Source organism: Schistocerca piceifrons, chromosome 7 (assembly GCF_021461385.2).
Source record: "Schistocerca piceifrons isolate TAMUIC-IGC-003096 chromosome 7, iqSchPice1.1, whole genome shotgun sequence".
NCBI lineage: Eukaryota > Metazoa > Arthropoda > Insecta > Orthoptera > Acrididae > Schistocerca > Schistocerca piceifrons.
Window position 1 is genome coordinate 248,731,759 of NC_060144.1, and position 14,294 is coordinate 248,746,052.

Genomic DNA, 14,294 nt, shown 5'->3' on the forward strand with positions numbered 1-14,294 from the left:
TCTGTACCAAGTGAAAGGGAATTTGGATTGGGGAAGGAGGCCTGTTAGTCTATGTAGTTCAGCAAAGCCAGTGTGCGAGCGTAGCGTAGTGGTTAGCGCATCTGCCTAGTGAACAGCAGAACCGGGTTCGAATCCTGGCCGTGGTACAAATTTTCATTCGTCGCTTCAGTCTGCATGTAAAATATATCGTTGTACGACTCATAGTTCAAGAGACATGACGCAATAAACTCCAGAGTTTCGTGAAAAAATTACGCATCATGTATGAAGCTCTAATACAATCATTCTTTACTAAGACAACTACAGTCCAGTCAACTTAAGGAAATCCCTGACACCTGGCAGCACTTTCGACAGCTTTAAACTGCGAAGCACAAACCGCTGTAGGCGAAAGCAATAGCCAACTGTAGAGCTATAAGGAGGCGTTGGCATAGACGTTTACAAAATCGCGAAGTATCTGCGCCCAGTATACAGAGGCTATCCGAGGTCTTTGTACGACTGTTCGTCATTTCAAAGTTGTTTTCACGAATTCATGGAAATGAAATTTTTTCTTTACTACACTACACACACATTCAAGTTTCTGTTTTCGCTTCTAATAGAAAATTGGCAAAAGGAATACCCGGGCAGTGCCAGGTTTGACTGCTAGTTCGCAGTACAGTTCAGATGAGATGTTTGCAGGTGGATACGTGGAAAAGCGACTGAAATTCATCTGATAAGGGGTGGCGAGTATGCAAAATCATCATAAACATCCGGGAAAGGCTAAAGCTACACCGCATTTCACTCAGTAGAGGCATGATATAATTATTGGCTGGGCACGGCCCTCACTCACAGCACCCAGAAAATTCGGCGCTACAGGGGGGTTCAAATGGCCCTGAGCACTATGGGACTTAACATCTGAGGTCATCAGTCCCCTAGAGCTTAGAACTACTTAAACCGAACTAACCTAAGGACATCACACACATCCATGCCCGAGGCAGGATTCGAACCTGCGACCGTAGCTGTCGTGCGGTCGCAGACTGAAGCGCCTAGAACCGCACGGCCACACTGGCCGGCTTCTCCGTGAAAACTAGAATGGGTATATTATATATGTAAAATTACTCTACGCATCTCTATTGGGGGAAAAAATAAGTAAGACTATAGTGCATTTCGCTCTTAAGGTAAAGGTTACACTGAAATCCGTCCGAAGATTCATTTGAACACCATAGTGCTATACAGTAAGATAGGATGGAGAACTTTCAACCTGACGGACGCACCCAGTTAAAGAGTGACCTAACAGTTTAAGTTAGATTCCGAACCTTGGTTGATCTCGGCGTTTTTCACAATAATAAACGTTGCCAGAGGTGAAAAAAGAAATAAGAGATACTTCGCTTTCAAGAGCGTGAAACATCAGTTCGAAGGAATGTGTTTGAAAGCCGGCCGGTGTGGCCGAGCGGTTCTAGGCGTCATGTGCGTACGGTCGGAGGTTCGAATCCTGCCTCGGGCATGGATGTGTGTGATGTCCTTAGGTTAGTTAGGTTTAAGTAGTTCTAAGTTCTAGGCGACTGATGACCTCAGATGTTAAGTCCCATAGTGCTCAGAGTCAATTGAACCATTTTTGAATGTGTTTCAAATGTTTGTTAGTCTCGTATGTGGCGGTCATGGACAAAAAAAGTAAAAAAGTAGGCAAGAAAATAAGTTTGAAGATGGATAAATGTGCCTGAGGCTATGGTGTAACATGCCTCAATGATATACCTGTGAAGTGGAAATTGGTATACAAAATATGAAATTATGAACGTAGGCAATTCTCGATCAAGAAATATAAATATGATTGGACCGGGGGGGATTAGTGAAACGTGCTTGGCTACGTGGTAAAGAAAGGCTAACGTGTTAGGACTGGTAAATAGAAAATAGTTTGCTGAATGGAGGAGCTTTTGAAAGTTATCTTAATAAATAAAGAAACGTAAAGAACATTATGTGAATGCTTACCGATGTGCTTTACTTATGGATTGTCTCGTTATGAATGTACGGTATCACGTAAATGTAAGCTGTTGCGTACCAAAAAATTCCATTCATAGAAAAGAAATGGCTGCGTAAGCTAACCTCACGTTCACAGTGAAGAGCTAAATCCGTCTGCGAAAATGAAATGCAAGTCTGACTGCGAGAATGTCTGGACCAACACTGTTTGCTACCAAAAAAATGACTTTAAACGTGAATGAGAATAATCAAACTCAGTACTGATAACTGACTCTGTGAAATTGAAAACTCTTGTCTCGTGTATTTGGCATACCTGTGTCGCAATAGAAAACGTTGTGCAACTGCTCTTGTAGAAAAAGAATAAAAGATGCGTCACAGTTTCTGAGCTGCTACTGACCAAGGAGAATCGTGATAGTCCAATGCGATATCTTAAATGTATGCAGTGCAAACTTTGTTCCCAAAATATTTCGCTCTCATAAAAAAAGAATGTTCATCAGGTAACAGGTGCTCGATAATGACCTAGGATAATTTGGTTTACTCTCTAGACAAAAATTCTACTCAAGAAACTGTATTTAAAAAATTCATAAAAACAAGCTTCTTGACGCTATTCTTTTCACAGAATTTCACCATTGAAGGCGTAGCAAGCAATAAGACAATATTTCATCACAAATTACTACTACGTAAAATCAACATTAGAGAAATGCAAAAATGTAACTCAATATGAAAATTTATTCTAATACAAAAGCCCTCATTAAATTCTTTTCGTCTTTTCAAAGCCGTTAATACTGACTGTGACAAAACGTTACAAAAATAGCAAGAAATTCCTGAATTGTTTTCTCTGTTTAACTAAGAACGCTTAACTGTTGCCGCGATAAAGTAAAATACCTTCATTCGTTACCTTAATTGCCAATCTTCTCAAAATACACGTATTTTAGTAAATACGCCTCATTCAGTGCATAACGATAACATTCCTTTTGTAATATCTTCCATCAGATCAATAAAATAATTCTCAAGAGGCCCATGTTGCCCGTTCTTCCTGCACAAGCTCGCTGCCACGATACCGTGCAACATCTCCCATTCTTCCCTCCTCGCGATCATCACGTAACACCCACGCATATTCACAGAGCAAAAAAGATGACCCAACTTGTATGCGGGCAGCGCAGAGTCTGTGACGAGGCAGCGCGTGCGTAACTAAACGATACATTATTACATGCGCGTCCAAGGCATTCAGAAACAGGAAAATTTCCCATAAAATTACACACACACACACACACACACACACACACACACACACACACACACACACACACACACCTTTCAATACGTAAATCTCGATGAAGGGGATACTGGAATAGCAACATATGCAAAGGAAGTAAAAACGACGGGGTGTAGCACCTTTTGTTCCTGATATTTGCTTAAGAACGCAATAGCTACACGTCGTCGGGTGATACTCGTATCCGGGTTTTCATTTCCCTCCTGAGATTTCCTTTGTCACGGTTCAGGCGTGGAAGTGTCGTTGATGGCTTAGCAATCCAATCCTAGCGTGGAACAGGCGGCCACAGACATTACAGCTGATGGAAGGTGGAGGACGTGGCTGAGCCTGGAGGAGTTTACGTCTCCGGCGTTTGTCATCCTCCATTCTTCGACGTTCCAGCTCAAAGTTTTGAAGAGCATTTGAGGTAACTGAGCGCCAGCGACTTCGGTCTTCTGCTATTGTGGACCAGTTACTCGGATCGATGTTCAAGTTTTTCAGATTTTTCTTGTACTGATCCTTATAACGTTTGAGAGGGGCACCTCGTGGCCTTTTACCTGTGCTCACTTCGCTGTACAGCATTTGGCGTGGAAGTCTGTCATTTTTCATCCGCTGGACATGTCCGACCCATCTGAGTTGATGCCCAATGATAAGAGCTTCCATGCTATACATTTTTGCTTTCTCAAGAACAGCCGTGTTGGATATGAAGTCATCCCATTTCGGGTTCATGATATATCTTAGCTTCTGTTGGTTGAAGCATTCTAGTTCCTTCAGATCACATCGATATAACGTCCAGGTTTCGCAGCCATATAGCAGGGTGGAAATGACTACAGCTTTGTACACCATCAGTTTGGTGTACAGTGCTAGGTCTTTATTAAGGAAGACACGCTTTGTAAGACGTCCAAATGCTACATGGGCAGCACGTAATCTATTCTCCACATCTTTTCCAGATGAGCAGTTAGATGACAGTATGCTTCCCAGGTATAGGAAATGGTCCACTTGCTCCAAGGGTGTATCATAAATGGATACGCTGAAGTCAGGAACGGAGGAGCCAGGAGTTGGCTGCGCCATCACCTTTGTCTTTGGAATATTGATGGAGAGACCAAATCGTTCGTACGTCCTGCTGAAGGAATCAACTGACAGCTGCAACTCTGCAGGTGAAAGAGCTGGAGAAGCATTGTCATCAGCATACTGCAGCTCTGTCACACGAGTGATACTGGTGAACCTTTTTGAATGGAGTCTGGACTGGTTGAATAATCCTCCATCAAACCTGTGCTTTAGTTCTGTTCCTGCATTGTTTACGGTTGTCTCGTAAAGCATAGCTGCCAGATACAATGCAAATAATGTTGGTGCAAGAACGCATCCTTGTTTAAGCCCACTTGTTATTGGGAATTCACCAGTCATTTCATTCTGGCAGAGGACCTGTCCAGTCATATCATCGTGGAGAGCTTCAATCAGGTCAACAAAATGTCCAGGGCAGCCGAAGCGTTTTAAGACGATCCACATGGCTTCTCTGGGAACTGTATCAAAGGCCTTTTCTAGATCGTAGAAAACAAATAGTAAAGGCTTTTGCTGTTTTCTGCACTTCTCCTGTAGTTGTCGTGCACATAAAAACATGTCAATTGTACCTCTTGAAGGTCGAAACCCGTATTGAGACTCAGGTAGTATAGTCTCTGAAAGTGTCTGGAGGCGATTTAAAAGGATTCTTGCAAAAATTTTGCCAGTGACAGAGAGTAGAGATATTCCCCGGTAGTTACCACAGACGCTTCTGTCGCCCTTCTTGAAGATGGTGACAATTGTGGAGTTCTTCAAGTCAGCTGGTACCTTGCGGGTTTCCCACATTAATAGAATGAGTGAGAAGAGACTAGTTTTTAGAGGCTAGCCGCCACCCTCAATAACCTCCATCGGGATGCTGTCAGGTCCAGGAGCCTTCCCAGGTTTCACACGCTTGAGTGCCTTGCAGAATTCTTGAAAAGTTGGAGGATCAGCCATCCAGGGTTTTGGAGGGTGCTGTGGGACATTTTTGAGAAAATCTCTAGCGGCAGTAGAAGGGCAGTTTTACAGTGAGCTGAAGTGCTCTTTCCAACGATTTAAGATGTCCTGACTTTCAGTAAGAATGGTGGAGTTGTCAGCAGCTTTCAGTGTTCCTGATGAGGAGCGGATAGGTCCATACAGCTCTTTAATACCAGCGTAGAAGCCACGCAGGTTCCTTGCATCGGAAAGATTTTGGAGTTTTGTGGCTTTCTGTTGCCATCATTTGTTCTTGATTACTCGTATTTCACTTTGACATTTCTGCTTGAGTTCTTGAAAGTGTGCTTTCTTTTCTGCGCAGGACGGATCTTGAGCAAGGGATAGGTAAGCATCTCGATTTGCATTGATGATGCCTTGGATTTCTCCATGGTTGTCACCAAACCAGTCACTTCTTTTCCGTGCACTAAAACCAACAACATTCTCAGAAGTTTCTTTGATGTTGTTCTTTAATGTGGTCCATTCTTGTTCGACGTCATCTGTGGTTGCTGGAACTTTAAGTTGTTCAGACAGTATGCCTTGGAAGTGTGAGCGAACGTTTTTGTTGTTCAGGTTGCTTATGTTGAATTTTCTGCGTGGTGGGTTTGAAAAGTGGGATCGTGGCTTGCGATACTTTGGTACTCTCAAACGGCTGACTAAAAGTCTATGGTCAGTCCAGCACTCATCGATGTTTCGTGCTGCTTTTGTGATGAGACTGTCTTTCTTGTCACGCTGTCGCGTAATAACGTAGTCTATAAGATGCCAATGTTTGGAGCGTGGGTGCATCCATGTGGTCTTACAGCGGTTACGCAAACGGAATTAGGTATTGGAGATGAAAAGCTCGTGCTCAGCACATAGACCAAGAAGTAACAACCCATTTGCATTGCAGTTTCCCACCCTTGTTTACCCATGACCTCTCTCCAAAAACGGTTGTCCCTTCCCACTCTGGCATTGAAATCACCAAGTAAAATTAATTTATCTTGAATGGGTATTTTAGAGAGAGTACTGTTCAGTTGGTGGTAGAACTGATTCTTTGTGTCTTCATCACTGTCTAAAGTAGGAGCATATGCAGAGACGAAGGTGATGAATCTGTCTGAACCAATGGGTACTCTAAGAGTCATCAGTCTTTCATTAATTGAGATAGGTGTAAGTCGAAGATCTTTCACTATTTTCGTTTTTACGGCAAATCCTGCACCATGGACATTCCATGTCCCTATTGTCATAATCATTTCATTCTTCTTTTGTTTACGTCCGCAGTATAAGGAGTCACCTACTGGGTGCGGATTCCCAGCCCGGTTAAAGTGTGACTTCCGATGTTTAGCCCACATTTTCTAGGCCCTTCCCCATTCAGGGTGGGCAGCGGTCATCCTAAATAGGTCTGCCCAGTCGCAGATGCAGGACCGGATTCCCGAGTAGTCACACGGGTTCTCAGGAAGGCGACAATCACACACCTGCCGCCAATGTGCAGGTCCAGACTAGTAGCTTCCAGCCTCACTCAGAGACTGCTACCATCGTCCTTATCCCATCGCCATTGGTCTTTAGAGAAAATGACAGGAGAAATTGCCATTTGCGTGAATTTGTTTAAGATGGATTACAGCTTGCGAGGAAGTGACCCACATACTATGATTCTGGAACAATTCATCACGGCACATATGTATGTGACATGTGACTTCCGGTACCAGAACTGCAATGAACTGCCGCGAGCTCAATGATGGCTGAGCGGCGCCTTTACAGCCAGTTCGTCTGGCATGACCTCTTCCGCCTCCACGATCGTTGAGAACCTGGGATATAAGATTCTTCTTCCGCTCGCTTCGCCGTTAGGTCGAAGGGTAGATAATAGATACTAGAGAGGAAAGTGAAAGACACCCTTGGGCCTCTGAAACCTAATACCGTTGGAGTCGAAGAAACCAAGAGTTGGCCGAGGGGGGCCGGATAGGAATGGAAACAGGAGATGCCTGACACAAGTAAGTGGAGGCAATGCCAGGCTTAGCTAAGGGCCCGTGTGGTTGCCACCCACATTCTCCCAAGAGGGGAGCCCCTTGCGGGGAGCTACACGTAAAGACTGGTTAAAAAGTAGTAGGATTACTTACTGTTCATAAAATCAGTCCATAAATTATGGAAGCCGTTATTTAGTAAGAACTCTGAAAGAAGGAAAAAAATCACCGAAAATACTATGTAGATAATACGATTATGTGTAATTCGTTTGTTATAGTCTATAAAAAGAAAAAAAAACATAAAAAGTCTCATTTTAACATGATCCTGGGCATGTGTGTATTCGCTGTTCCAGCGCAGTGTTCAAAGACTTAGATCCTGTCACTTGCGTTCAACAGCTTGGTATAGCAAGCAACAATACTAATACAAGTTTTTATTATTTTCATCAGCCTTTCGCATAAGCAGCTTAGAACGCTAAACGAACGTCCTTTCTTGATTCCCTGCGAGTTGGCGCAGTGGTTAGCACACTGGACTCGCATTCGAGAGGACGACGGTTCAACCCACATATGGCCATCTTGATTTAGGTTTTCCCTAATTTGCCTAAATCGCTTCAGACAAATGACGGGATGATTTCGTTGAAAGTGCATGGCCCATTTTCCTTCCTCATCCTTCACCAACACGAGCTTGTGCTCCGTCTCTAATGACATCTGTACCGACGAGACGCTAATCTCCTCCTTTACCGCTATGTCATCAGTGACAGTCTCACGACTACAACAGGGAAGAACTCCCATTTGTAGCCGACGTCACTTACAGAGATAAGACAGAACGAATCCTGTTCTCCCGAAGTCTTTACTCGTATTTCGTCAGCAAGGACACTTCTCATAGTCACCAGATTGTCCTTCAGTTTCCTAGTTCCAATTCCAAAGTGTTTCAAGGAGTCTATGGTGATAAGGATGATGAGCTCGACAGCACACTTGGTCCTAATTGACGGTAGCTGCACTGCACTATTACTGGTCTATTGCCCTCGCCTCCCCCCCCTTCCTCTCTCTCTCTCTCTCTCTCTCTCTCTCTCTCTCTCTCTCTCTCTCTCTCTCCTCTTCAAAAGCAAGCAAGCAATGAATGAATTATGTAACCGGCACGACTAGGACTGTTGCATACCGTATGTACTGTATTTGTTACTGATTAACGAGTACTCCACTACACTGAAAATACGGTTTCGTTACTGCCTAAAACGTTTCGTTACCATAATGTTTCCTTCCCCGCACGCAGTTTGTGCTCCATGGGGCCGGGTCGGTAGTTCGGTAGTTTCCGTATTCCTCTAGTTCGTCGTTGTCAGGCGGACTCGGAGTAACGGAAGCATTTCCTGAACCTCCTGTCTTCCTTTCCGCACGTTCGTGCCGATTTGAAAGTTTTCGTAATTTTTCAATTTCTTATTCTCAGCGGAGCAAGTGATTAGTGACACAGAGTACCGAATACATTTTGTCACTCGCCGTGTTTTCTTTCTCGCCTGCAATTTTGGTTGCAGGGCAGAGTGGGCACAATCCTCAATATTGACAAGCTTGCAAGTCCTTCATTTCACTCGCCACGGTTTCCGCCTTGTGGCAAATCAGTGGCTTTTTCGATAGCACACAGCATTAAAAGGAGGTTTTAGCCCCTTGCCATACGGTTTAATTCGATGAAATCCGTTCCCAAGCGAGTGAAGAAGACTGGCCAGCGTGATGCGCGAGACAATCGCAGTACAAGCCTACAAGCAGATACCCGTTACGTAGCTACGCGTATATTTCACGTGATACTTCTGTTCTGTACGTTAACACTACCTCTTGTCCCTTTTTGACGTATTTCCGTAATTCAGTTTTTCAAACAATACTCCAGAACATAAATTTGTGCACTCCAACAACATTTTAATGGGAATTACAATATTCATTGGAGTCTTCAGGTGTGACTTCTTCTAAAAGAATGTAATATCACGACGCCTAAACGTATATATTGTTAACAAAAAATGTAATTACAAGAAGAAATGCTGCCCTTCAACGAATTTCTAATAGAAAAACACCTACAACTTTAAAAGTTGTAGTTCTGCATGGGTTGGTAGATTCGGAAGCATTGTGGCAGATGTAACAACACTTCACACTCCGTGATTCCCATGTCGTTTCGCTTCGAACTTCGTGTTTCATGCTAACTTTGCACACCTTCGTTGTGTTTTAAGGCGTCAGATCGATTTGTTTTGGGAAATAAGTCGAAGAGGTATTTCACCTAGCGGTGGTTTTGCTCACTTTCGTGGTTCGGCAGTTGGACATTTTTAAAAATTACCTCTGTTATATATATTCTGTAATCAACATATGGTTACTTCGTCTGAACGTGTACTTTTTTTATAGTGTACGTTTTGAATAGAGCTATATCCGACACACACAAAACGTTTAGCCCAACTTGCGTTTCTACGAGTGTGACCAGGGATGTTCGAGTTTGGTCCGTTTGTTTGCACGAATCGGACTAGAGTACGGAAATGGGTTAACAGATTTGCGGGAAGTGCCTGGAACACAGCTACCGTACATCGCTGTGCACTGCTACTGCAGCGGTCGGTCGCCGTACGGCAGAATTGCTTGTAGTGGCATACGTGAGGCAGTGACGTGACGATTCGGTTTTTGATGTGGCAAACAGTTCAGCTCTTATAACTACGTCAGCTGTTAGTCGTAATGCCAGTATCGTCGTGGTGGTGACTGTTTATCAGTAAGTAGGAGAGAAAAAGCTGCTCAGGAAAGAAATCCCACTCAAATGACCCTTCCAGGAGCACGATCGTAGCCACAGCGCCAGTAAAAAATTGTCATTTGCTTTCACAGCTCTACACCGCACACAGATATGCATTTCTTGTCCTCTTATGAGGAAAGGATCAGGACACATCATCTCACTATTTCTGCTAATCGCAGTACAGTGATGTAAATGGGTCACGACTCCCGGACCTTCTGTTAAAGACTATGGTTCAAATGGCTCTGAGCACTATGGGACTTTACTTCGGAGGTCCTCAGTCCCCTAGAACTTGGAACTACTTAAACCTAACTAACCTAAGGACATCACACACATCCATGCCCGAGGCAGGATTCGAACCTGCGACCGTAGCGATCGCGCGGTTCCAGACTGTAGCGCCTAGAACCGCCGGCCATTCCGGCCGGCTAAAGACTATTTTTGAGGTGATAAAGACACTTCTAATTTACAGTCAACAGCTTTTTTGCAGATCCTGAGTTACCGGTATGCAAATTTTTCACAAGGAGACTATTGTACGCGTGATAACGTTGATGTAAGATTACTTTTTTCTCCGACAGGACCCGCACGCCAGCACGGACATCAACGACAACGACGACGACCCGATGCCGCGCGACAACGGCGACAACAAGCACGGCACGCGGTGCGCGGGAGAGGTGGCGGCCGTCGCCTACAACAGCTACTGCGGCGTCGGCGTCGCCTACAACGCCAGCATCGGCGGTGAGTGGCTCTGTCTCCACCTGCCGCGCATCTCAGCTGCCGAGGTACCCCACACACAGGCGGACGAGTCTGCCTACCAGGCCTGCCCCGACCCATTCGCCTGTGCGTGGGGAATGGTCTTGCGGTTGGGTCCGTCGGTTCGACCGGCGGATCTCCACCTGCTTGCCCCCACTGTTACCTGGGAGCCAACATTCCACGAGTGCAGGTATCTAGCGTCCACCAAGGAGTCGCCAGAGTCCACACGCAATCTGACGGGTCGGCGGATTATTCGTGCTGCTTCTGCAGTTTCTCTTACCAGTGCAACCAGTCAGCCTTGCTGTTCATCTTGTGCAATTCATTACATTGCCCACTTTGCGATCGATTGTAAGATCGCGTCAAGCATTTACATATACAGACGGAAAAAATGATCTTTCATTAAATTATTTTGTGCTCGTACAGAACCACCTGGACAGTTCGTATTTTAAAATGTGTGCATTCGTGGATTACGAAAGATGATACAATCGAAGCTTTTACAACCACTTGTCTTAGCTGCTGGTAAATCTTCCAGGTTCTGTGTTTGTGGTCCATGAAACTACGCTATCTGATGAAAAGTATATGGACACACATTAGTCGACATTAATATGGAATGTGTCCAATCTCTGCCTCTGTGACGGCTTGAAGTCTGCTGGAGACACATCCAGTGAGGTGTAAGAGTGTCTGTGGAGGAATGACTTCACATTATTCCTCAAGAGCCGAAACGAGAAAAGACATTGATGATGGACTCTCGATGGCTGGAGCTAAATCGGCGTTCTAACTCATTCCAGGTTGGGACCATGGCCTGGCCAGTCCATTTCCGTAGTCTTATTGTCCACAAACCATTCCTTCGCAGGTAGTACCAGGATTCGTTTTCGTGCTGACTCAGTCAACTTCTGCGAACTCGTCCTCTACTGTATGCACTGTGTTCACATCCTTCCCCGTTTAGTGTTAACTTAAGTGTAATAAGTGGATAATGCCATAACCACGAAAAACACTTCCACGCCATACCACCACCATCTCCTTTCATTGGATTGCCTCAGAGTACAGCACAGTTAATTACTCGTTTCTAGTGATCCAATGCCCAGTGACATCACTCTTTCCACCACCTCAAGTGTCGTCTAACGTTCTGTACAGAAATGAGTGGCTTACAGGGAGTTGCTCAACCACTCTGTCCCAGTCTTTTCAACTCTCTACGCATATTCTCCCTGTTAATTGGGCAGCTGATACTGCTTTGAAACTTACGAGTAATTCCTTCCGGTGATTGCATGCATTATTTACGACCACCCTCCACAATGCTCAACGGTCCCTGAAAGTCAGTAGATTAAGTTCTGCGAGGTCTTAGTTTGTACCTGTAGTTTGTGCTTCGCGTTTCTGACACTGATGGATTTGTTACCAATGTGACATCCAGTGACTAGTTTACGTTCGAAGTTTGTTGGCCGACCCATGCTGCTGTTTAAGGAGACTGTAAACGATCAAACAGTTCATCAGACTTACGTAATTTGTCGAATTGCTTGGCTGTGCGGATTGTTGTTAGACATGTTTCTCAAACGTGGACTGTCCGACGTATTCGAGAGAAATTGTGATTGACGGCTGATTTGACAAGATGTCCGACGTTGTTGTTTCGCCCCGCATGTTTAGGGAGAAGGAGCTTTCCTCCAAGTATCGTGAGTTCCCACAGTTGTGGAAACTACGATCAGATGAGTATACCGATAAAAACGAAAGAGCCCTGGAAATCACCAGAACATCAGAGCAACTGCGTCTTTCCCACGTATGTATGGTGTGATAAAACGTTAAGGACAAAATCAGAATCGCACAAGATAGAAGCGGGAGTATAATAAAACAAAAATATAGAGTTCTCCGGTTCTTCCACAGATGATGATTGTTCCCACATCGTGTTCTTTTCACGAACTTTCATTACATTTTCATTGGTATATTTCTTACTTTATACCATTCCATGGACAAGGGTATTGTTTACTTGTTCGTCTTCATACGCATTGTTAAAGTCAATGCAAGAAATACTTTGTCTGCATTGGTAATCATTCTCACTAGTGTCAAAATAGTTCGTGACAGCTGTTTCAAAAGTGAAGTCAAGTTTGACAGACTTCGTTGGTGATGACGGGTGCGCTTTTTTGACAAACCTGTGGACAGGAAACAGCCTGTTTGACAAACAAGTTTACAGGGACCCTTTGCTGCTTGTCTACTGACAAGTGACAACACAGTAATCCACGACTCCTTTTATACTGGCGAGTTTTGGAAGTTTCCAAGTGATCGGCAGAGATAATCCTTGTCAGAAGTAAAACTATCGAACTGTCATCTGATAAAGGTAACAGCCTTAGAGCTACTGTCCATACGGCACTAAGTTTCATAGCGTCTTCTTTCTGTTAAAGTTGTCTCATGCTTATATATTTCAGTGGCTTCTGTGTGCTGCTATATCGGCTACTTCCCTCGTGCAATGGGCAGTTACGATGAATTTTTCATATAAGAAAAAACAGAATAACAATCAGTAGTAAGTAGAAAAATACGAGCACCTCCTAAACGTAATCCACTCGGAGCGAGATTCACTGCCAAGTAATCACTGTAGTGCGTAACCCTCGTAAGTAGTATCCGACCGGTATTCAGTAGACACTAGCAGTTCGACAGTAAGCACTACGAACTTCAGGATACCCGACGAGCAACTTCGTTCTTCCGGTGCTGTGTCAAGGTTCAAACCCTAGACTATGATGATGATGGTGTTGGGTTGGCCTCACCTCTGAATGGAAATTCCTTTTGCTCATTCATTGACACTGGGATAGCGCCCCCCCCCCCCCCCACACACACACACAGGAGGTGGTGGTGGTGGTAGTATCGCACACACAAGGTATATTGCGCACAGGGACCACGAAGAGAAGATACGAGAAATTAGGGCTCATGCGGAAACGTAGACACATTCGTTTTTCCTTCACTCTGTTTGCGCCTGGAACAGGAAAGGAGATGACAAGTAGTGATACAGGGTACCCTCCGCCACGCACCCTACGGTGGCCACAGCGCCTCTCCTGGACTCGTGATAAAGTCGGTTGGACCCTACACGACTTGAAAAATGTGACATGGTCGGATGAGTTCCGATTTCATTTGGTAACAGCTAACGGCAGGGTTCGAGAATGGCGCAGACCCCACGAAGCCATGCACCCAGATTGTGAGGGCACTGTGCCAGACACCAAGAAGCCGTGGAGCGAGATTTTCAAGGCACTGTGCAAGCTCATGGTGGCTCCATAATGGAATGGGCTGTGTTTACATGGAATGGACTGCGTCCTGGTTATGTTCGCCTACGTGGAGACCATTTGCAGCTATTCATGGGCTTACTGTTCCCAAATAACGATGAAATTTTTATGGGTGACAGTGCGCCATGTCACCGGGCCACATTTGTTCGCGATTGGTTTGAGGAACATTCTGGACAATTCGAGCGGATGATTTGGTCACCCAGATAGCTCGATATGAATCCAATCGAACATTTATGGGAAAAATCGAGAAGTCATGTTGTGCACAAATCCTGCATCACCGACACTTCCGCAGTTGTGGACGGCTTTACAGGCAGCATGGTGCAACATTTCTGAAGGGGACTTCGACGACTTAGTCGGTCCGTGCCACGTCTAGTCGCTGCGCTACGCCGGGCGAAAGGAGCTCCGAC

The 14,294-nt window shown here is 44.8% G+C and overlaps 1 protein-coding gene across 1 annotated transcript in view; it reads left to right on the top strand.

The window, feature by feature from the left end:
• The window catches only part of LOC124709143 (furin-like protease 2), a 467,447-nt gene that overhangs the window by 393,896 nt on the left and 59,257 nt on the right, over positions 1-14,294 (top strand). The window contains exon 4 of the mRNA XM_047240815.1: positions 10,456-10,615. Within this exon, the coding sequence (XP_047096771.1) occupies positions 10,456-10,615 (160 nt within the window). The remainder of the gene's footprint in view (positions 1-10,455; positions 10,616-14,294) is intronic.